This window comes from Notamacropus eugenii, chromosome 1 (assembly GCF_028372415.1).
Source record: "Notamacropus eugenii isolate mMacEug1 chromosome 1, mMacEug1.pri_v2, whole genome shotgun sequence".
Classification (NCBI taxonomy): domain Eukaryota; kingdom Metazoa; phylum Chordata; class Mammalia; order Diprotodontia; family Macropodidae; genus Notamacropus; species Notamacropus eugenii.
Genome location: NC_092872.1, coordinates 651,861,552 through 651,884,217, shown reverse-complemented (window position 1 = coordinate 651,884,217; position 22,666 = coordinate 651,861,552). Strand labels below are relative to the sequence as shown.

The following is a 22,666-nucleotide window of genomic DNA, read 5'->3' as shown; positions in this document are numbered from 1 at the left end:
AGGCCTGGCCCCAATCACATTCCTCAGGTTTCTATTCTCTTTAACTCACTTGGCCTATGGCACAACCTAGCCACTCTCTGCTTCAGGTTACATAGCAACACCTGTTTGCCAAAGGTGGGACCTCTCTAGTGAAACATTCTTTTGCTCTACTGTGAAGCTTAGCATGGGTAGATAAGAGCACTCAGTATGATCTAGGAATAAGTTTCAGTTGGAGAATAAGATTCAAAGATATTTTTCTAGGAAAATCATTTTCCATTCTTAAATGTTCCCTATATATTTTTTCTCAATAAAAAGTGATCAGTTCCTTTGTGCTCATTTTGGATGTGGTTGGTTGGCCAAGAACCTAGGAAAATAATTTGATTTAAAAAATAATTTTGCCATGGTTTGCATCAGGATACAACCAATCACGTTGTATGTCTAGATACAACTAGAACCCCTCTTTGAGAGAAAGCTGTTCCATTCTCTTTGTTACCTGCCCTATATTCTAGCTAACTATGAAGAGAAAGATAAATGTACTCTGATTTTTTCCACAGAAGTACAGAATCAGAGCTGGGATCAGCCTTAGAGAACAGTCCACCTTCCTCATTTTACAGAAGAGGTAGAAAGAGGCGAAACTTTCTTTTTTTGTTGGTCATAAAGAGTCTGAGAGAATGAAGTTTAATTTTTCCACTTCTGAACCCAAAGCGATCTTTCTAAAAACACTAGACTTCTGTTACAATTGCTAGACAATGAATTCTGTGAAAATGGTGGTTAGATGACACTTCAGTTTGGTAGATTCAAAACCAGTTGAATGGCTAGATCAGTGAGTACTTAACAATGGTTCTGTCTTAAGCTCTGAAGGTCTCCTTTGGAGGCCCAAGGATCTGTGTTGTTCAGCATTTTTATCCATCCCCTAGATGAAGGTCATGCTTATCTTATCTGCAGATGACTCAAAGCTAGGTGGAACTGGTAGCACCTTGGTTAACTTAAGCAGGATCTAAAAGAGAAAAATCTTGATGGGTTTTTCACAGGGGTGGGGAACCTGTAGCCTCAAGGCCACATGTGGTATTCTAGGTCCCTGGGTGCAGCCTTTTGACTGAGTCCAAGTTTTACAGAACAAATCCTTTTATTAAGGGGATTTGTTCTGTGAGGTTTGGATTCTAGCCTCTAGAACATTGAGTTGAGTCTAATGAGATGAAATTTAATAGTGTTAAATGCAAATTCATACATCTAAGTTAAAAAAGAATGACCTTTACTGGCATGTGATGGGGGAAGACATGGCTAGAGAATGGTTCATTTGAAAAATATTAGGGGGTTTGGGATGGACAAGTTCAATGTGAACAATAGTGTGATTGATATGGCAGCCAAAGAAACTAACATAGCATAACAACTAAGAGCACAGAACCAGGGAGATAGTAATTATCCCATTGTACTCTGCTTTGGTATATGTATAACATAGTACTTGAGGAGGGTAATAATTCCTCTTTCATGCAAGTCTTCACACACAGGCTAGATGACCACTTGTTGGGTGTCATACGAAGAGGATTATTTATCAGGGATGGGTTGTAATGGATGTACATTAAGGTCCTTTGCAATGTTGAGATTCTCTATAGACTGTCTACTTATTAGCTTCTCACCCACTTTCTTTTCTTAATTAGATCTGTTGAATAATAATAGTATTGATAATAGGTAAAATTTATATAATTCTTACTACGTGCCAGGTACTGTGCTAATCGATTTACATTCACCATGTCATTTGCAATCGTGAGTGCTTTTATTATTCTCATTTTACATATGAGAAAACTGAGACAAACAGTGGTTAAGTGACTTCACCAGAGTCACATAGCTGGTAAGTGTCTGAGGGTGGATTTGAACTCAGGTCTTCCTGACACCAGGCCCACTACTCTATCTTGCCAACTAGCTACCTTGTATTGAATATCATTATTTTGAGGGGGATGGGGTAAGGCAGGAATTAGCATTTAAGTGCCCATTATGTGTCAGGACTGTGTTAGTGATTTATAAATATTATCTCATTTAATAAGAATATTATTATCAGTATCATTTTATAATAATTAGTTATGGGACAAACCAAAAGAAAAGACCAGTAGAGAACTCTGGTGATTATTGCCCAGTGACTCAACTACAAGCACTGATCCCTGCAGCACCTGAGCATTGAGATGGAATTTCATGAGGGGTTCCAGTTTCAAGTGGGCTGAGAGAACAGGAACAGCAGCATTTACGATCACTATTTGACACTGATACAGTGCACAGGTTTGAGGAGTGGTTGACATATTCTCCTGGTTATATATTTCTAAACTGTGACCCTGGCTCCAGACAGTGATTCACACAGACTGTCATCTGGGGATTGGCAGAAAAGGAGTGGTGCCAAGTAGTGTGCCAATGTAGTTTCAAACTCAGTTCTTCTGGTTGGGAGAGGGAGAGAGATAGAGACAGAAAGACACAGAGAAACAGAGACTAGAGACAGAGCTAGCAGAGCACCTACTCACAAAAGTGTATATGGGAGGGGTCAAATTGGAGAGAAAAGTATGGAATCTTGAGTGGAAGGTGGGAGGAAGTGTTATCATGGCAACTGGGGGTGCTGGCAGGCCGTGATGGCTCTTGTAAAAGGCAATTCGTGGACTTTGATAAGCTGCTGTGAGGAGAAGGGTGTGCCATTGGCAACTGTCCATTTGCAACTGAAAATCAGGTTTTCCTTTATAGCACACATGTGTTATAAACCATGGACTCTTGCTATCATCCTTGCCCTATACTTAAATATTCTGACAGTGATTGACAACTTTTTTCCATTTCTTTGCAGTCAACAATTCCATTTGATACAGTCTTATTTATTTTAATTGGATTAAAAGAAATGTGACTTAGGGCTGAGAAATTGAATAAAGGACATTATCAAGTATGCATATGAATGGGAAAGGTCTTGGGCTAATCATGAATTGAGGATGGAGTATAACAGATGGATAGCCTCAAGATTGTACTGGTATCCCCAGAGAATTAAAAGAACCAGAAGAATGCATCTCTGGTGCATTGAGTGAATCCTCTTTGAAAGATTTATGCAAAAAACATGTACAAGAATTATGCAGAAGGAGATGGTGTGGATAGGCTGCTGTTGGTACTGGTAGAGTATGTAATGTAAACTTCTTGAGGATAGGGATTGTTTCATTCTTGGTCTTCCAGGCCCTCGAATGCTGCCTGCCACACAGTAGATGCTTAATAAATGTTTGTTTATTGACCAGGAGTACCCTCACTTGTAAAAGCACAGATCCAGTAACATATTGAATAAACATTGATTGAATTAATTTTTATTTTTAAATAATTTTCTAAAATAATTAGTTTTTTGCAATATCCCCATGAGAGAGAAAGGAGTACCAAACTAAGACTTGGAATCATTATACTTAAGGAAAAAAGGTCCATAGAAACTACTGCTTCTATTTTTAAAAAAAAAGTTGCTTTTTCTTATTTTAGAATGGAACTATGGAAATGATCCCACTGAACTCCACCATGGTCAGGACATATTTGGAGTACTGTTTTCAGTTATGAACATTACTTTTATGAAGGTCAGTGATAAGTTGGAGCTTCCACAGTACTGAAACCAGGATGGTAATAATCCTAGAGATCATGGCCTGAAAACTGATTGAAGAAACTGGAAATGTTTAGCTTATAAAAAGCTTTGGAGTAGAAATAGAAACAAAAACTGCCTTCAAGTATTTGAAAGGTTACGAAGCACAATAGGAAACAGATTTGTTCTTCTTGGTACTAGATGGTAGAACTAAGACGAGTAGGCCACTCTGGTGGTATTGGCTTGGTAAAGACTGTTTTGAAGTTACAGCTATCCTCAAGTGGAATAGATTGACTCTGGAGGGAGTGAATTCTCCCCAACAGATAGATATTCAAGACTACTTGAGGGAGGAATTCTTGTTTAGGTAAGTTTTGAATTAAATGACCTTTGAGGTCCTTTCTAATTCTGAAATCGTGATTATTTTTCTGGAAGGGAAAGGGAGCATTGTAAATTGATTGTATTACAGGATAAGTGGGGAATTATTTCCACTTAAGTAGGGGCAGGCTTTGCAGAAAATATGTGATCAGAGGCCTGGTAACTAGGTAGTTATTGGGTAGAAGGCTTTCCAGGCTTATGGTCAATGGGTTGAAGGAAGGTGCAGAATGTGAGGCACAAGTGGGAGAAAGAGCAGCCAAAAAAGAAAAAAAATGAGGTCTCTGGGAGGAGAGAGTAAATGGGAGCTAAAGGAAAGATAAGAAAATTGATAAAGGAAGTAGCAATTTGGTAGGAAGGCTTAAAACTATGATGAATTATTTGAATTTATGTCTATTCATCAATTTGGAGATGATATAGTTAGACCAGTGGAAAGAAAAATATGATTTTTAGCATTGGAGAAATGGCTGCAGTTGTTTAAAGTATGATTAAAGGGAATGAGATTAAACTGTGGATGATGAGGAAAGGAGAAGTCTGAAAAGTCTCAATGGAAGACATTGGAAATGGATATGACTGAAAAGTTTATGTTTTGTCCTTTTGTTGTTTTGAGACTCGATCTCTTTTCTCTCAATCTTTACCAGCTGAAAGTCTGGTGCTAGGTTTTTGTAACCCTTAAGTGTTTATGAATCCCATCATATTTCAGTATTTTGGCTGTCCTCCTCTGGACCTTTTCAATATCATCAATGTTTGGATGTTCAGGAAATGAACGCCCAAAAGTTTACCCTTTCAGAATGCTGTAATGTAGTAATAGCATTCATCTTTTTTTGAGACATAAAGCTACTTGGAATGAACCTAGGTCTCCTTCCTATTCCTCCTTTAATGTTTCCATTCTCATGCCAAATACTAAATCATCCCAGATTAAGTATACAAGCCCACCACATGCTAGGAAAAAAAGAAAACTCAAAGAATCAACTCCTTTTATTTCATCTGAACTATTGAGAAAGTTCCTGGATGTCTCTTTCTGCCTTCTTGCTGACTAGAATTAGAAGAAATTTAAAACAAGTTATACTCATTGTTCCTAAAAACAGATTTTTATTGAACTCCAGTGCTCAGTGGATCCATGATTGGTGTGTAGTTGGGTTTTATGTTTACACTCATGCCAAGTTTCATTGATGCTTTTTAACATCATTGAAACCTTTGTGGAAGGGAGAATATGTGTGAAATGTTTTTGTTTATTTCGAGAACATTTGGTCTTGAGAGGCAGTTACCCAGGCTAAACCACTGTAGTCCACTACATAATTTCCTGGCCACTATTTCCAAAGAGTGTGGATAAGGAGCTTCTATTCTATCACTTCCCTTCCCAACCTGCTCTCTTTATCTGCTCCCTTTTATCTTCCTCTATTAGAATATAATCTCCTTGAGAGTACAGACTGGCTTGTTGACTGTATTTTTATTTCTAGCTTTTAGTACAGTTCCTAGAAAATAGTATACACTTAATAAATGCTATCTCCTGCCCTCCCCCCCCCTCCCAGGCTACTGCAAAAGTTCCATACTGCTTTTTAAGTTAATAGGAAACTAGTAGACTAAGCCTACTTAGTCCTCACATCTAAACTTCTTTTCACAGATGATCAAAGTGACTTGCCCAGGATGACTATACTTTGCCTTACTGGCTCCAGTTTGTTGTACTCGCTTTCAGTTAGTTCTTCAGGGTCCTCATCTTTCCAGTGTAAGGCATGCAAAATAAAAAATTACTTATTGAGCACCTACCATGATATATGCTGAAGGCATTGTATTAGGGACTGTTGTTGATACAATGATGAAAAAGATATGGACCGTATCCTCAAGGTGTTTATAGCATCCTTCTCGAATTACTAGGGCTGAAACACATCACTCAAAAAGATTCTTAGTAGGTGTCACCTCCTTGTCCACTTTTTTGTTGTTGTTCAGTCACATTTGATTTTTTGTAACCCCATTTGGGATTTTCTTGGCAGATACTGGAGTGGTTTGCCTTTTTTTTTCTCTAGCTTTTTTACAGATGAGGAAAATGAGGCAGAATTAAGTGACTTGCCCAGGGTCACATAGCTACTAAGTGTCTAAGGTCTCATTTGAACTCAGAAAGAGGATTCTTCCTGACTCCAGCCCACTATTACATCCGATATAGCCACCTGGCTGCCCCTTGCCTACTTTTATTGACATGTGTTATGATGTGACATGATATGAACTCTCTCCTTTCCTTCTCAAGGTTTCTTTATACCTTCACTAGTGCTTTCCTCTTATTTATTGTGGTTCACTTATTCAATACTGTCCTACTCTTTGAGACCCCATGGACTACAGCACACCAAGCCCTTCTATTCTCCATTATCTCTCAAAGTCTCTTGAAATTCATGTGCCTTTGTGTCCACATTTACTAACTATCCATTTCATCCTCTGTTATGTCCTTATCATTTTGCCTTCAATCTTTCCCAACATCAGTCTTTTCCAATGTCTTCCATCTTTTTATTATGTGGCCAGAGTATGTAATCTTCAGCTTCAGTACTTGACTTTCCAGCAACTAGCCTGAAACAGTTTAGGTATTGACTGATGCGACCTTCTTGCTTGACCTTCAAGGGGCTCTCAAAAGTCTTCTCCAGCACCATAATTCTAAAGTGTCAGTTCTCTGGTGTTCAGCTTTCCTTATAGTCCAGATCTCAGCCCTGTATTGCTACTGGAAAAAACAGAGCTTTGACTATACGCCTGTCTCTAAAGAAACATTCCCTTCACCTAAGCTTTTCTTTCCATACCTACAGGACCCCTCCAAGATCTTGCCCTAAGAGTTCTACTTCCACGTTGTGTTCTTCTAAAAACAAACTAAATTCCTTCCTTTGAACAGGCTTCCCCCCCCCCCCCCCCCCCCCCCCCCCCCCCCCCCCCCCCCCCCGCCTCATCCACCCCCAGCTGTATGTAATCCTAATCCCTTTTCAATTTGGGTCTTCAGGCACTTTTTTTCCACACTTATAGCCTGACTCTTCCTTTACCATTAATTTATTTTTTAATCCCTTATAATTGGTCTTTCACCTCCACTGTCCTACAAAAACACAAGGCTCGAAGTGTTAGCTAATCCCCACATTAAAAGACTTTTTCTCATTCCTTACTATTCGTGGATTTCTCCTAGACTAAGTACTCTCACTATGTACTTTTCTTAGAAGAGCCATTTTCTGTTCCCCCAGGTTTCTGTGACCATGATCCATCTGCCTTCTTCTCTCTGACTTCTTTTTCTGTCTCAGTTGCTGGCTCTTTTTTCCTCTTGCCACCCCTAATCTGTAGATGTATCCCCTCCCTCCCCCTTTACCCTCAGGTTCCGAACTTGGTCTTCTCTTGGCATTTTATTTCTTACTGTGACTTGGGCTAGTGTGACAATTTGGATGATTCCCAGATCTGTTGTATCAGCCCCAAGTTCATCCAGCAACTTCAATTTTAACATGCCCTAAACCAAAAATTATTTTCCTTTTTTTCTCTATCATCTTCTCTCCTCTCCCCCTAAAAATAAGTTAAGAACTATTTCTTTTAGAGGCAGTAGGAGTAAAGGAAATAGATAACAGGCTGCTGGATATGGAATTAAGAAGAAAGGTCTATGTTCAAATCCCACCTCAGTCTAGCTGCTGAATGCTGGACTAGCCAACTAACCTGTCAAAGCCTCATTTTCCTTCTCTTTAAAATGAGTGTTAGATGTGATAGCGTCTCAAGTCTCTTCCACCTCTGGATGATCCTGTGGAGTTGGATTCTATGGCCTCCTAGGCCCCTTCAACACCAAATATCTGATTCATATGTCTATTATGACCCTCATTCTGGACCCCCAATCCTTCCAAACACATTTCATTTCCATTCTCATTAAATTAGTCCATGCCTTTTCTGCCTCTTTTATGAATTGCTGAAGTTGTCTTCTAAATGTTCTCAAGATTTTCCTCTCTCCTACCAATCTGTCCTGTACATCGATGCAATATTCATATGTCAAAAGCATAGATGTACTGATTTCATGCCCTCTGACTTTGCCTTAGAATACAAGACCCTTCACTACTTAGTCTCAAGGTACCTTTACAATCTTTCCCCTTATAACTCCCCTGCACAGAGCCCAAGTTTCAGCCAAACTAGACTTCTTGGAAATCCCCAAAAAACTGTTGTGCTATCTCATTTTCACAACTCGTAAAGCTTTTTTCACCAGTAGTGCTTTCCTATAAATCCCATCTTATCAAAATTGTACTTTATTAGGAATGAAATAAGATAGATTTGATTATATGAAAAGAAAGTTTTTTTTTCAAAAAGCAATATATTCAAAATAAAAAGGAGAGAAAAAAACTGGAGAAAAATCTTTGTCATAAAATACAGAATCAAACATTTCTGATAAGAATATAATGTTCAAAATTGGTGAAGAAATTGATTCACGTTTATAGAAAGCAACGTTCTTTCTCCATTAAAGAGGCAATCAAGGGACATGAATAAGCATTTCTCAAAAGAAGCACAGTCAATAACTACCAAAAAATTCAAATGCTCTAATATTAGAAATGCAAAATAAAACAACTCTGAAATAATACCATCAGACAGTCAAGTTTAGCATGTTAAGTAAGTGCCTACCCATTAAACTGGCAAAGGAATAGGGACAGAGAGCTTGCATGTGTGCTTTTACTGATAGAGGGAACTCTTGGGTGCCATGCTGGCTACCACCTTCTATAAAACTTAACAGGATTTGAGAATTGCCCAAAGCACTAAGAAATTAAGTGACTTACCCAGGCAGGATCACACAGCCAGAATGTGTCAAGAACCTGAACTCAGGCTCCAAGACCAGCTCTACACTAATATGATACTGTCTCTCAGGGAGGCCCACTGGCAAAGATATTTTTAAAATGCTCAAATTCAATGTTGGCAGAGGTGAGATAAAATAAGTGGAGCTGTGAATTGTGCAAACCCTTGGAAAACAGAGTATCAGTGTGCATTCAGAGCTCCTGAACTAACTGTTGATGCCCTTTGGTTTGTTGACCTTACTGCTAGGACTAAACCCGAAGGATGTTAATTGAAAGGAGATTAAAAAAAGACCACTTGTACGAAAATATTAGTAGTACCATTACTCACAATAGCTAAAACAAACAAAAAAACCACGTGTCTAGCAATTTGGGGATAGCTAAACAAATGGTGGGATATGGAATATTAATGTGCTATAAGGAATGACAAATATGAAGAATATATAAAAGGATAAGGGAACAGAGAAAGTGAGGCAGATATGAAAAAATATTCAGAACAACAATATATGTGCTTTTGTGCATTTGTGTATGTGTGTGTATACTGATATAAACTTTGTAAAACAAACAAAAATATAAAACCTGGGGAAACCAGATTTTATCACCACACAGAAGAAAAGCTCAGAAGGAGACAGGAAAACAAGATATTTTTGTCAAAGGGGATAGACATTTAAAAATTATTATAGATAACTTGAACTTTGTGGTTTACATGTAGTCACTGTGGCTGCAAAAAAAGAAGTTTTCTTCAAGTCATGAGACTGCATTTAGATAAGATCTGTCAGACAGTAAGCATGTGCTAGACTCATACCCTACTAAATTCAACCAACATTCAACCATATACAATGTATATGGCATTTTCCTGAGCACTGGAATTATCAAAATAGGTAAGACACAGAACCAGGCACAAGGAGTTTGCAACTAAATAAATCTAATATTTAATTGAAAAAGAAGCCAGATCTAAGACTGAGGGGTTTGTGGCCCCTCAATAGGAGTTTGCAGAATTCAGAGCTTACTGAAGCTCATTGAGAGAGAAGTTGCTTTGTTTGAAGCTAATGCTACTTGGTAATAAGCCCAGCATGATGGCAACACTGAAGGCAGGGTTCCAAATCCTAGTGTCTGGAGGAGCAATACTGGCCTGGTCTGACTTCAGTTATCATCTCCTGGCCTGTCTCTAAGCCTGTCTTTCTTGAAGAGTAGGGGGTGGTTACATAAGAAAAGGATTTCATGGGTGCTTGGCAACAGTGGCAAACGGATGGTGAATTGCCCACCATCTTGGCAGTGTCATAGCTGGTCATCACCCTATCTGCTATCATGACAACAGCTTGCCCCACCCTTGAGGGCCATGGCAACACCTACTGTGCTGTCAGGGAAGAGAGCGGCAGGAATCTTTTCATATACCAGCTTGTCTGGCAGCAGCACCCCTGAGTTGAGTAGGACCTTTCCAGAGTGGGTAGAACCTGCCAGAACTTGTGCTCCCCTGGCAGAGCCTTCAGAAACCCGTGCAATCTGATTTCTACAGCCTTGCCTAGACGACAATCAGCAGAGAGAATCTAGATGTAGCTTCAGTGCCCAACTAGAGAATTTACACTTGATCAGAGCATATGGCACCAAACATAGATAGGTCTATTCAGGGGAATCTCTTCTAAGTGAATTTCACCTAGCTTGCTTTTTCATTTTTTTATTTACTGACTCATTTATTCATTCATTTATTTTTGTGGAGGATGGCATGCTGTGAGGGGGAAAAAATCTAGTTGTAGTTCATTTTGCTAAATGACCCTACTTAGCAGCCTCCTGCTGGCACTGGATACAACAGGAGTCTCTTAACCAGCTTGGAAAACGCATTGCAGGAAACAGACAATTGCCATTTGTAGTTTTAAAAGAAGATGAATTGAATGTTCTCCAGCCCTGCTTTAGACCTGGCCTTATGGTGGGATGTGGCTGACACTATAAATGTGTTAAATCTACTTTCCTAGAAGGATTTGGTTCTTTAGAGAAATCCAGACTCTGCTGTAACTTCAAGTAATAGGGAGGAGGCCCTTTAATTATGTGTTAAAGAATTATAGGTGTAAATTTATAGTAGTGTCCAATGCTATTTAACTCTGAATCTGCTTTGAAAGCCAATCCCTTAAGAAATAACTTTGTTTGTACCTGTACTGTAGGACTTCAGATTGGAAAAGTAAAATTTAACATGTTGACAACTTTTTTCTGTGAAGAGGAGGGTAGATAGGGAAGAAATTTGGGGGGGGGATTATATTCAGAGCAAACTGTTCTTTTTGTTTTAATAACACAGGGAATACCTTTTATTTTGATAATATTCACACTGCCTCACCGGGTTGTAGGCAGGATAACAGAGGGTCGCGTGCACCAAGTCCTTGCCACTGAGGTAGAGGAGAGGGATGTCTCCAGTCTTAGTGCAGTTGTAAGTTTCCTCTGCGTTACGTCTGCATCAAGACTGGGATGCCCTGGGAGCAGCACTGAAGGTTCTGCAGAATGCTTTAGATACAGTATCCTAATAAAGGCTTAGGTAAGCAGGATTTATTGTATCCAGGAGGAACTCCACCGCACACGTGGAGCGGATGTGGACGTGTGTGCTTGAAGTCCCGGACCCCGGGTGGAACTGCGCCGGCCGACGGCGGAAAGGCCATCGGGAGGCGGCCCCGGGCCTCAGCTGCCCCTGGCCGCCCCGATCTTCCGCGAGCGTCGGGCGTGCGGGGGACTGCCCTGATTGAGACGCTCCAGCCCTCCGCGGAGATTCCCGCGCCGCCAGCCCGGGCTGCAGATGGGCGCCCAGGGGAGGAGCCTCGGCGGGGCCCGCCCGCCGCCCCAGGTGCACGGCCCCCTGGCTCGCGTTGTCCGGGACCTGCAGCGGCAGCCGCCGCCGCCCGCAGTGCGCTGAATAGTGCATGAGGCCGCTCTCCCCCTTACCTGGCGGGGTCCCTGCCCAAAGCCCTCCCCCGGCCGACGGAACCTGGGAGGGCTCTCCTTTTCATCTGCGATAGTAATCGGAGACTTTTCCGTTACATGAGGCTCCCAACAAAAGATTGTAATTCCACCAGCTTTGTTTAGGAAGGTACCAAGCGCGAGGCTCGCCCGCTCCCTCGGGGAGGGCCGCGCCGGGTCCTCCTCCCGCAGCGGCCCTCGCGCCCCGTGTCCGCGGCGCGATCGCCCGGGAGGAGTCCCCTCGTGCGGCTCCCGCGGCTCCCGCGGCTCCCGCTTCGGGGGAGCGCCGGCTCAGCCCGCCTTCTCGTCCCCTTCTCCCCCGCACCCCGGCCCTGTGGTACGGGCCTTCGTCTCCTCTACAATGCTTTATGCTAATCAAGTGACATCACCGCTAAATACACCGTGAGTGGCTGCTGATTAAATTACAAACCCGCAGCGCTGCAGGAAGGTTGGCGGAGGAGGAGGGAGGTGCGCCCGCTGCCCCCTGGGGAGGGGTGAATGGGGCTGGCGTTGGCTTCCCCCCTACTTAGCATTTCTTTAAAAAGTAGGATTTGGCGCCCGGTGCGCTTTCTTTTAACCCCTGTTTGTGGGTCGGTCCTATAAAAAAGACAATTTCCCAGCTTTAGGCTGGGTGCCCCGAGGAAGAGGAACAAGGAGGACCCCGTCCGAGCGGGAGGTCCGCCCTGGACCCCGCCGAAGCCGGGCTCTCGAGAAGGAAGCCTCGTCTGCGGGAGGCTCGGCTGAAGGCCGCCCTCCGGCCCCGGGGAAGCTGCTCCTCCGGCGGCGGCGGTGGATGGATGTTGGAGGGGGCGGGAGGGGGCCTTTCCTGCTGCCGTCCGTCGGGGGCTCGTCATGGAGTTACACCGAACGTCCAGCCTCTCCGGGCCCCTGTCTCCTGGGTACACGAGTCAGGTGCCTTACAATTACAACCAGCTAGAAGGAAGGTTCAAGCAGCTCCAAGGTAAGCCCCCTCCCGGCCCGGCCCCAAAGCTTTGTCTTGGTGTGATGCTACGTGAGGGCGGACGGCCCTGGGCGCCCTCTTTATGCCATATGCTTGGTATGGGATCCAAGGAAGACCCAAGGCTGAAACTGCTGGGCAGGCCCGTCTCAGTGCCACTAGTTGGCAGGGCTCTTCTGTGGTGTATTTATTTTTCAAGCCTACTCTTCGGCCCTTTTCCCCCTAGTGCCCTGATGGCCCTCCTGGTTGGCAGGTATCTGCCCAGTCTGGTCGGTTTCTCACTCACATCCCCCCCCCCCCATCCCCCATGCAAATACTCCATTGGTATGCAGCTGTCTGGTACCTAGCATCCAAACAAACTTACCCTTTCTCTGCCACCCCCACCCTGGCCATATTAAAGGTGTTAAGAGGACTCTCTCAGACCCAGTGATTTAGAACAATAACAAAAGGGGAGGAGGGAGTGGTCTTTTTGTTCCTAAGGCTTCTTTAAATTACAGTTTTGACTTGGTGCTTAATCTTGGAATTTTAACTCTTTTGATGTGTTGGGGGGGAGGGGAGAGTGGTGTTGGGGTTGGAGGAGGTGAGGAACACCAATTACCCTGCAGCCCTTCCTGTCGATTTTGCCTGATAAACAATCCAGTGGGATAGCCACTTGTTTTCAATTGCAGTAATATAGGGTGGGTTTCTTGACATCTTCATGATATCAGGAGAATAACATTGGGAATTGTATTTTCGACTTTGAGCAGAGAAGGTTGCTCGGGTCTACCTATGTAGGTGTCTACATATGGGATTAAGTTGATTTCAAACCTCTACTGTAGTGCCATCAATGGCTGCAAACATGGTTTTTGCTCCGGCTGTACCAAACTTAGTATAATGGACTAAGGCCATAGTGTAAGGTTTAGGATTCATCACTGGGAACAGAACATCTTTCTTTTTCAAATCTGTGTAATCAGTCAGTAGGCCCAGAATGGATCAAGTACTATGAAAAATTCATCTGAGTGTATATTATGTTTTCTTACCTTAACTCTTATTTGCCAGAAGTGTGATTCCTGTAAGAAGGAAGGAAGCTCTGCTCTAAGAATGTTATTCTGGGGGGATTGGGAGGAGGAGGAAGAGGGAAGGACTATTTCATTCATAGGTTTATTTATCTTACGAAATAGCTGACAGTAATGACATAGCTGGAAAAGGAGAGAGAAAATGTGACAAAGTTAAACATTTGTCGGAGTATCCAACATTCTTTGGCCATTTTACCAAAAAGGAAGCTTTGAGATGTACTTTTTCCCCCAACAAGTCGGTGTCTTCTTCATTCTGATTAAGATCCCAGAATTCAGTTATTTTAAGGAAGCAAGTTGGAGGAGCCCTCCTGGATGGTTGTGGTTTGCTCATTACATTTTGGACTTAGGGTAAGGGCCTCTGCAACTTTAAGCTTCAGAAACTGGTTTCACTCCCTTCAGGAGTTTACCCCTTCCCCATCCCCCCTACTCTCACCCCCATTCCTGAGTTTACACCTTTTTTTCCCCCTAATGCCTTGGAAGAGGAAAGAAATGTGTGTCTCTTTGGGGCAATGTGGGAAGTCTGTAATACTAGGTTGAAAAATTAATTAAACAGCAGCTTCCCATTTGCTTCTTAAGCCCTCCCCTGTAGTAGCTTTAACATTTACAAAAAAAAAAAAAGTAAAACTAGGGAAAATATTGGAAAGTTTTGAGTATACCTTTGCCTCTGTCCACCCATAACAAAAGGCTGTTTATTCTTAATGGGGCATAGGGAGTAGTTTGATGGGTGGGGTCTAAGCACAGGAAACATCTTCAATTGACTAAGATACTCATACTATGTTAGATTGAGATTTATAAAATATATAGGCAAGACTCTCCTTGGATTCAAGTGAAAGAAAATCCCATTTCAGTTTGGTTGTACTTTAGTCTTGTATTTTGAAGATGACCTTTGTCCCCTAATTTATCACCAGATAAGTCTCATTTCTAGATATTGTGGTTTCTCTCTCCTAGGAGTCACACCTTTACTGCTAGTGTTTTTTAGAACAGAAAGTAACTCCTAGTGGTATTGAGAAAACATGTTTTTTTAATGGGTCAATTACCATTGAAGTATTGGGAAACAGAAGGGACCAGTTTGAACAAATACTGGACAATGGATCTTTGAAGCCATTTGTGTTTTGATATTTGCAATTTCTAAAAAAAAAAGTTTACAAGTCCTTGCTCACTCAGGAGTCTTTCTGTGCTGACATAGTTGGATGGTAACTCTCTCTTCCCCACCCCCTCAAAAACTGACAGTTGGTTTCATATACTAATGAGTATCGACTTCCCTTTTTTGTGTTTTATGCTGTTAGAGGATACTAGTATGGCTTCATTAAAAAGCTAGGCCATGTCTATCCAAAACTTTTAGCCATTTTATTCTTACTTGTTTGATATTTAAATTGAATTGAAAGAAACCTTTCTGAAATTGTTGTGCTTAGGCAGTGAGAATACTATTATAAAATAAAATTTTGTCCCCGCCTTTCAAGGACTTTACATAATGGGGGTAGAGGGCAAGGGGACATCTAGCTGGTTTTGGGAGTAGACAAATAAAAGTGTAATAACTGTGGTTTGAGGCAGAATGGAGAAGTTCAAATGAATTACCAGGAGAAATTTGAGGAAGAGAGACTGCTTTTCACTTGGGCCACAGGGAAGGCCTTCAATAGGAGGGAGCACTTGAGTTGGTCTTGGAAGGAGATAGTCCATTCCTCTTTTCCAGGTATGGGAGTAGACAACTTAAAGTCATAGTTAGATAGGAGAAGACTGTCCTAAAATATGAGACGGGTGGTAAGTGACCTACGCACCAGCCACTGCTAGGTGTTAGCGGATGTGAAAGGGAAAACAAAACACACCACTGCAGTCCCTGCCCTCAAGGAGACTATATTCTACTGGAAGGAAGCAACTAGTACATAGATGAATAAATGCAAATCTGTGTTCCTAAATAGGAGCATGATTTTCAGGAATTTAAATTAAATGTAAATTAAATAATTTATTTACTGGAGAAAATCTTTGCACACCATAGAGTTGGACCTCTAACCACTTACCTGCTAGCTCCCTGGCTATGGACAAGCCACTGAAAGTCCCTGAATATGATTTTGTTTCCCTATAAAATGTCCAGTAGAAAAATTGGGGGTAAGGAATGAGGAGGGGATATAGGGATATAAGTAGGCAGTAGAGTATCACCAAAAATGATCCATACCAAATAAGTGACAGGAAGCCCGCGGGATAGAATGCCGGGCCTAGCCTCTGGAAGACCTGAGTTCCATTTGTTCTCAGATACTAGTTATGTGACCTGGGACAAGTCACTTAACCTTGTTTGCTTTAGTTTCCTCATCTTTAAAATGAGAGGAGGTAATGGCAAACCATTACAATATTTTTTCCCAGGGAAACTCCAAATGGGATCACAAAGAGTTCAGACATGACCGAAACAACTGAAAAACAAAACTCAAAGAAATATGGGGGAGGGAGGAATAAGCATTTGCGAAGTAACTGCTGCGACAGTTCAATAATTTTATCTCCTTTGATCTTCACAAGGACCTTAGGAGGTAGTTGCTATTTGCTCCATTTTACAATTGAGGAAACTGAGGCAGAGGATAAGTGACTTACCCAGGATCACACAACTAGGAAGTGTCTGAGTCCAAATTTGAACTCAGGTGTTACTGCCTCTAGGCACAGCCCCACCTCCTTGTGTGTAAGTGATATTGGGAGGGAGACTGTGAATGTTTCACCTAGGAACCTAAAAATTGTAAAATGCCTCTAGGAAAGTCTTCAACATTTTGCTTTAAATAGGATTTATTGGGACTACTGGGAGAAGTAGTCCTGGGTAGGGTGTAGGCTGGGAAGGGTTGCCAATTGCAGTCATCAATCACCAGGCATTTATTAAACAATCAACAAATGTTTATTAAGCACCCATAATATGCCTGCATTGTGCTAGGTTCTAGGGATAGCAAGACATATGGAAGTCCCAGACTTAAGGAGCTTGTTTGAGGGAGTGGAGATAGGAAGGGCTACATGGCGGTATATAAGGAGATGTACAATAAATGCCCCTATGAATAAATTAGTGGGGTCATGGAGCCATTGATGTATAAGATGATTATATAGTCTTTTTTCCAGATTAGATGCAGCAGGGGAACTTGAGTTTTATTCATGTTTGTAATTCTGCATAGCACCTTGCTTAAAAGTCAGTAGTGTCTTGATTGGTATGAGTGATTCTTCCACTGATGCAGATCCAAAGCCTTCCATTTCTTCCCTTAAATCTTCCCAAGTCCCGCCAAGGCCTTGTTTTTAAAATTATATTAATGTATGAATTTACCTGTCATTTACTCATTTTAAGAATGAATGAAAATATGGTGAATAGATCAAATGAAAACAAGTTCTACTCAAAACCCTTTCTTGTTTGTTTGTTAAACTGTATCTTAACCTGTATGAAAATGGTATTTGGGAAGGTGGAGGCAAGCTTTCTCTTCGGTTCACACCTTTATCCCTGGGACTGTCAATCTTTGCTCATTATTGTCCTTAGGGCACTGATTCCCAAAGCTCTGGCAGTGGATGGAGTAGTTTAAGATGACTATCCTGTGTTGAAAGTTCTTTTTAAATGTTTCTTCACTACTTACCACCCTGGACCCCTCGAAGCTGTTTTTTCAGAACTTAGAAACATTCCTTGCTTGATTGGAGAGCAGGCCTGAGCCTGAGGACTAAAGACATTTAACTTGGGGTAGTAGGAATACATTTTTAGTTGGGAAAAGGATGATGAAGAATTTCAGGCCACAGGAATGTACTTCATGTTTGTTTGCTAGCATGGTGTTCGCCTTGGTATATTTCTCAAATATTAAAGAAAGAGGGGTATCATTTGTTTTAAACAGTCGGTCCAGAAAAAAAGTGTTGCCCTTGAATTTCTGCCTCAAAAGTCTTTCTCCTGTGATTGAAAGCAAAAAAGTCTTTTGAGTATTTGCTGTATTAGTAGTTCATTTAGATCTGGAAGTTGAAAGGCAGATGATGGTCACCTATCCTGGCTAAGATGTAAAAACATAAAACCTTCTGACCTGTTGTATCGGTCTGGAGAACTTACAGAATAAATACCATAGCCACAGGAGCATGGGGTTTAGAGTTGAGAAAGCATGATGCTACCTGAGCAAGAGTTCTTAACTTGGGGTTCATGAACTTGTTTGAAAAAATATTTTTATAACCGGATTTCAGTATAATTGACTTCCTTTGTAAAACTATGTATTCTATTTTATGCCTTTAAAAACATTCTGAGAAAGAAGTTCATTGACTTCACCCAGCTGGCCCAAAGGGTCCATTCTTAACAAAAAGTTAAGAATGCCTGATACATATGAAAAGATGATGATTTGGAGTCAAATAGTTTGGGTTCCAATCCCCACTTTGCCTCTTATTATCTATGATTTAAACTCTCTTGGCCTCAATACTGGGACCAGAATGTGTAATTTGAATCTTGTCGCCTGACTATAAATCCATTCCTCTTTAAACTAGATTGTGCAGGTGAGCTGTGAGAGAGACCCTTGTCCCAAGAAGATTCTATGTCTTACCCAGACTTTCATAGTTTCACCTTGCTCTTTAGAATCCCCTAACAGCAGGTTAGTGTAATGGAATGGATTTTTAAAATGATTTTTTTTTTCTTCAGGACCAGGTTTTCTCCATAACTCTCATTTATGCTATAGGTCCTATAGTATTTTTTTCCTGAAAAACAAATATGCTCAAACAATCACAGAAACTTCTGAGAATTGCAGTTCCCGTGATTTGCCATGGCAAAGAAATTTTCATCTAGGGGGCCAGCCCACTGTGGCCTTGAATCATACTTGAATCCTTTCCAGTGAAAGGTACACTTGCCGCTGAGTTCACTGCAAACTCTGGCAAGTGAGTTACACTATAGGGTCACCTTCACCAACATCAGTCACTGATATTACATGGTAAAAAGACCCAGAGGAAGGTCTGTAACATGCTGGGTACCCTCTAGAACAGAGCTTCTCAAACTTTTTGGTCTCAGTACCTCTTGACACCCTTAAAATGATTTTTAAAATCGTTTTGCCCCCAAGAGCTTTTGTTTATGTGGATTATATCTATCGATATTTATCACATTAGGAGTTAAAATATCTTATTATGAAAATAGTTTTGACCTTGCTGAACCCCTGAAAGGTCTTTGGGGATCTCCAGGCCTCTCTGGAGCACACTTAAGAGAACCACTGCCTTGTAGAATATTTACCACAGACCAGAATTACATAGGTTGAGAAGTCGTGGATGGACTGTCACCCTCACTGTAAAGAGGGAGTGCCCACAGCAATGAAAACACAGATCCATTGAAGTGGTTCTTTTGTAGTAATCTTGGATTTCCTCATACTAGGAAGTACTAATGAACTAGAACTGTCTGCCCCACTGATTGGTTGGGGGAGGTTATTCCTAAGGCTTTAAAAAGCATTAAGTAAGTGAGTTGTTAGGAATGATTTATGCACAGAGAAGCACGATTTAAAAGAAGGAGGTAGAGTTGTCAAGTAGTAAGAGTGAAGGTTCATAGTCTTGAGTGTTGCCCTGATACAGAATATTAAAAGACTTTTTTGTTGATTAGGTCCTTCTCTGGAGGATAAATGGGAAAACCTGCACAAGAACCCTAACATGAATAGTGGACGCATTGCTAGCTGCAAAGTTGGAAGGGAGGACCCCTGTTGATGTGGGTTTCAGATCTACAGTCTTTAATCATTTGTTATTTATTAAGTGCCCGCTATGTGCCAGACCCACTGCCAAAAAGAGGCAAAAGACAGTCTGGTCTGCCTACCCTCAAGGAGCCCACAATCTAATATGGAAGGAAGACGGCAATAAATATGCACAAACTATGCATAAGGTAAATAGGAAGTAATTGAGAGGTAAAAACGCTGGAGTTAAAGGGACTAGCTTCTTGTAGAAAAATGGTTTTAAATTCAAATAGGATTAGTGCCCAATAATCCATACATAAGGATCCCTGCAGGCTGTGTATTGGCTTAGTTTTAAAATGTAATATTATGTGTTTTGTTATATTTTAAAATTTATTTTGTTAAATACTTCCCAATTCCATTTTAATCTGGTTCAGGCTGTATTTGGGTGTATTTTGGGTTCCATGTTTGACACATCTGCTGAAGAAGATGGGATTTTAGTTGGGATTTGAAGGAAGTCAGGAGACGGAATGAGGAGGGGAGAGCATTCTAGACATGAGACAACCAGAGAAAATGTATAGAGATGGGGTGTTTTGTTCCTAGAACAGTAAAGAGGCCAATGTCACTGGATAGAAGAATTGTAATTAGAATTATATCCAACTCTCCAGCCATGAATACTTTGATAGGAATCTCCTAGGAGATTGGTGCTGTGCCTTGGAGTCAGAGATTGCAAAGAGGGTAAAAGACTTTTTTCCCCCTTTCTTTGTATCCCCAGCACTTAGAGTAGCTGGTACACAGTAAACAATTAATTTTTAGTGCCTGACACATCTCAAATAGAAGTTTTTTGTAAATATAATTACACGTATTTGTAAGCAAATAAATGCTTATTTGACTATCTTGACAAAACACACAGTAGGCACTTCATTGTTTATTGATAAAATGTACTCTGTATGAATGCTCCAGAACCATTCTGGGTAAGAATAATCAAAATCTTCCTTTTTTTCCCTTTTCTCTTTACTGCTATATCCTCCTCAGGCCTTTATTGCTTCTCTCCTAGACTTACCTCTCCACCTGTAGTTTGTCCTTTTGATTTATCCACCCTACTGCTGCCTGATTAAGTTATCTCTAAAGCACAGCCCTGGACTTCTCCAACCCAATCACGAAAATCTTAGCTGCCTTCTAAATAGTCTTAAACTCTTCCATTTGGCATTAAGGCCTTCCAGAGATCTTCTCAGAAATGGACCTTTCAATTAGTCAAGCAATCCTTTCTTGGGAATACCTTGAGTTATTGAGATGGTGCAAGAAGCCCTGGAATGGGAGTTAGATCTGGATTCCATCTGTTGTCCTGCCATTTGATAGAACCTTGAGGCTCAGTTTCCTCACCTGTCAAGTGAGCATAATAGTTTACCTACCTTATAAGGATCAAAGGGGATAATATTTTTGGAAGAGGACTTATAGTTATAAAAAGGTTCTTATTTTAAAAACATACTCATTGTGTTCTTTTCTCATGAAGTTGACTCCTGTATCTGGAATTATTGATTTAGGGATATTAATGCTACTCCTGAAAGAAGCTTTAGAACACACTTTGGGGTTTAATTTCAGGAAATGATACACATGGGCTCTAATTAGTGTTTCAAATTTTTCATTTAACTCTAACTTAACAACAAAGCATCTGTTGATAGTAGTGGTGAGCTGGTTAAAAAAAATTCTGCTTGTTTATGTTGTTGCCTTTCATCTCTAGAGTCCTTTGCTTGACAAATGTGCTGTAACATCTAAGGTCTGAGTTACCTGGGACTTGACTTTAAAACTGCAGTTGCCATAAAAAACATTGTATCATAGTATTTTTCCTGTTTTCTGATATCCCTGGGATTGGCTTTGGTAAGCTGTCTGGCTGTTGCTAACATTTGAAGGGTGCAGAGCTGCTAGAGAGGTGGTCGTAGTGAAGGTTCTCATGCTAGTTAGGGAGACGGAGACCCTTCCTTTCGAATCAGAAAAACTCACTGCCTTGGACACCATACCAGCTGTGTGGCCCCAGACAAGATCTTTAGCCTCAGTGCATCCGTCCATCCAGCTCTCTCACATCATAAGCGGCTGCTCTGAAGTGATAAGAGGTAGATCCTTCCTGTAGTTTCCTCCCTTTACCAAATGAAATCATAGATCTGGTTTTATAGGACATATAACCACCTTACTGCATAACCACATTACCCAGAAAAGCCTTAAGGGGCTTGGCCAGGAGGAAGAACTTTGATTCATCTGTTGATTTACAGGTTCATCTACTATTTTGTTCTAAAAATGGCTCACATTTGTAACATGCTATGCATGTTTTTATCTCATTTGATTTGAAAACAAAGACCCTGTGAAGAACGTGCTACCCTTATAATTCTCATTTTGCAGATGAGGTTTATTAAAGCACTTTGAAAAAGACAGCTAATTTCACATTGATCTCTTATAAACAATTCTGTATTAAAGATCAGGAGTCAGATGGCATTTGTGGGTTAGACTAATATTTTAATTAACTTTTTAAAATGTTCTTTGGTATTTGAATTTACAAGGCTTAATTGAAGATATAATGCCGGGTCTAAGGTATATTTAGGGGACTTTGGTTAACACTTGGGTCTCTGTTCTAGTCTCCTTTTCCTGGTCTTACTTGGGGATCTCATCAGCTTTGGGGTTCAATTCTCTTTATGCAGATGATCCCCAGATCTTTATACCTAGCCCTCACCTTCCTCTTGTGACTGACACTGTGAACTTACTTTTGGACTTTTCTAACTGGATGTGTTGCCACCCAGATTTGAAAGGTGTAAAACAGGGCTCATCATATTTTTCCTCCATCCTCTCTTCCAACTATCCTATTATTCTAGAGGGCAGCATACATATATTGTCCTCCAGTCACCCAGGCTGGCAAATTCTACATCATCCCCAACTCCTTGACTCTCACTCATTCTATACTCAGTCCTTTGCCAGATCTTGTCCTTTCACTATACCACATTTCACCTGTACTCCTTGCCATTCACACAGTGACCATCCTAGACCAGGCCCCTCAATGCCTCTTAACTTCAATAGCCTTTAAATTAGTTTCCCTTTCCAGAGCCTCTCCCTAAGCCACTCCATCCTCTTATCAGCTGTTCTTGATTTTCTAGGTTTTGCCCAGGTCAATACCCCTGCTCTGTAAACCCTGGTGGCTCCCTCTTATCTTCAGGATCAAACATAAAGCTCTTTTTTGGGTGTGTAAAGCCCTGGACAACCTGCCTCATCTGTTTCCCCCTTTTCTTTCCAGCCTTGTTTTATTACACTTGACTCCCTCCCCTCCAAATTCTCTGCCTATCAGCTGTGCCTTATACAATGTTCAGTCTGCTACCTTTTGTCCTTGGTTGGTCTCTGTGCTTCGAAGGGTACTTTTTGTTTCT

General features: G+C 41.2%; 1 protein-coding gene across 11 annotated transcripts in view; it reads left to right on the top strand.

The window, feature by feature from the left end:
• The window catches only part of SPTBN1 (spectrin beta, non-erythrocytic 1), a 270,174-nt gene that overhangs the window by 103,070 nt on the left and 144,438 nt on the right, over window positions 1-22,666 (top strand). The window contains exon 5 of one of the 11 annotated variants that reach the window (XM_072635566.1): window positions 12,543-12,595. The exons of 9 other annotated variants lie outside the window; for them this stretch is intronic. In XM_072635566.1, coding sequence (XP_072491667.1) covers window positions 12,543-12,595 — 53 coding nt within the window. Of the gene's footprint in view, window positions 1-12,055; window positions 12,596-22,666 lie in introns of those variants that run through there. One more of the 11 variants, XM_072635563.1, reaches the window with a different exon arrangement.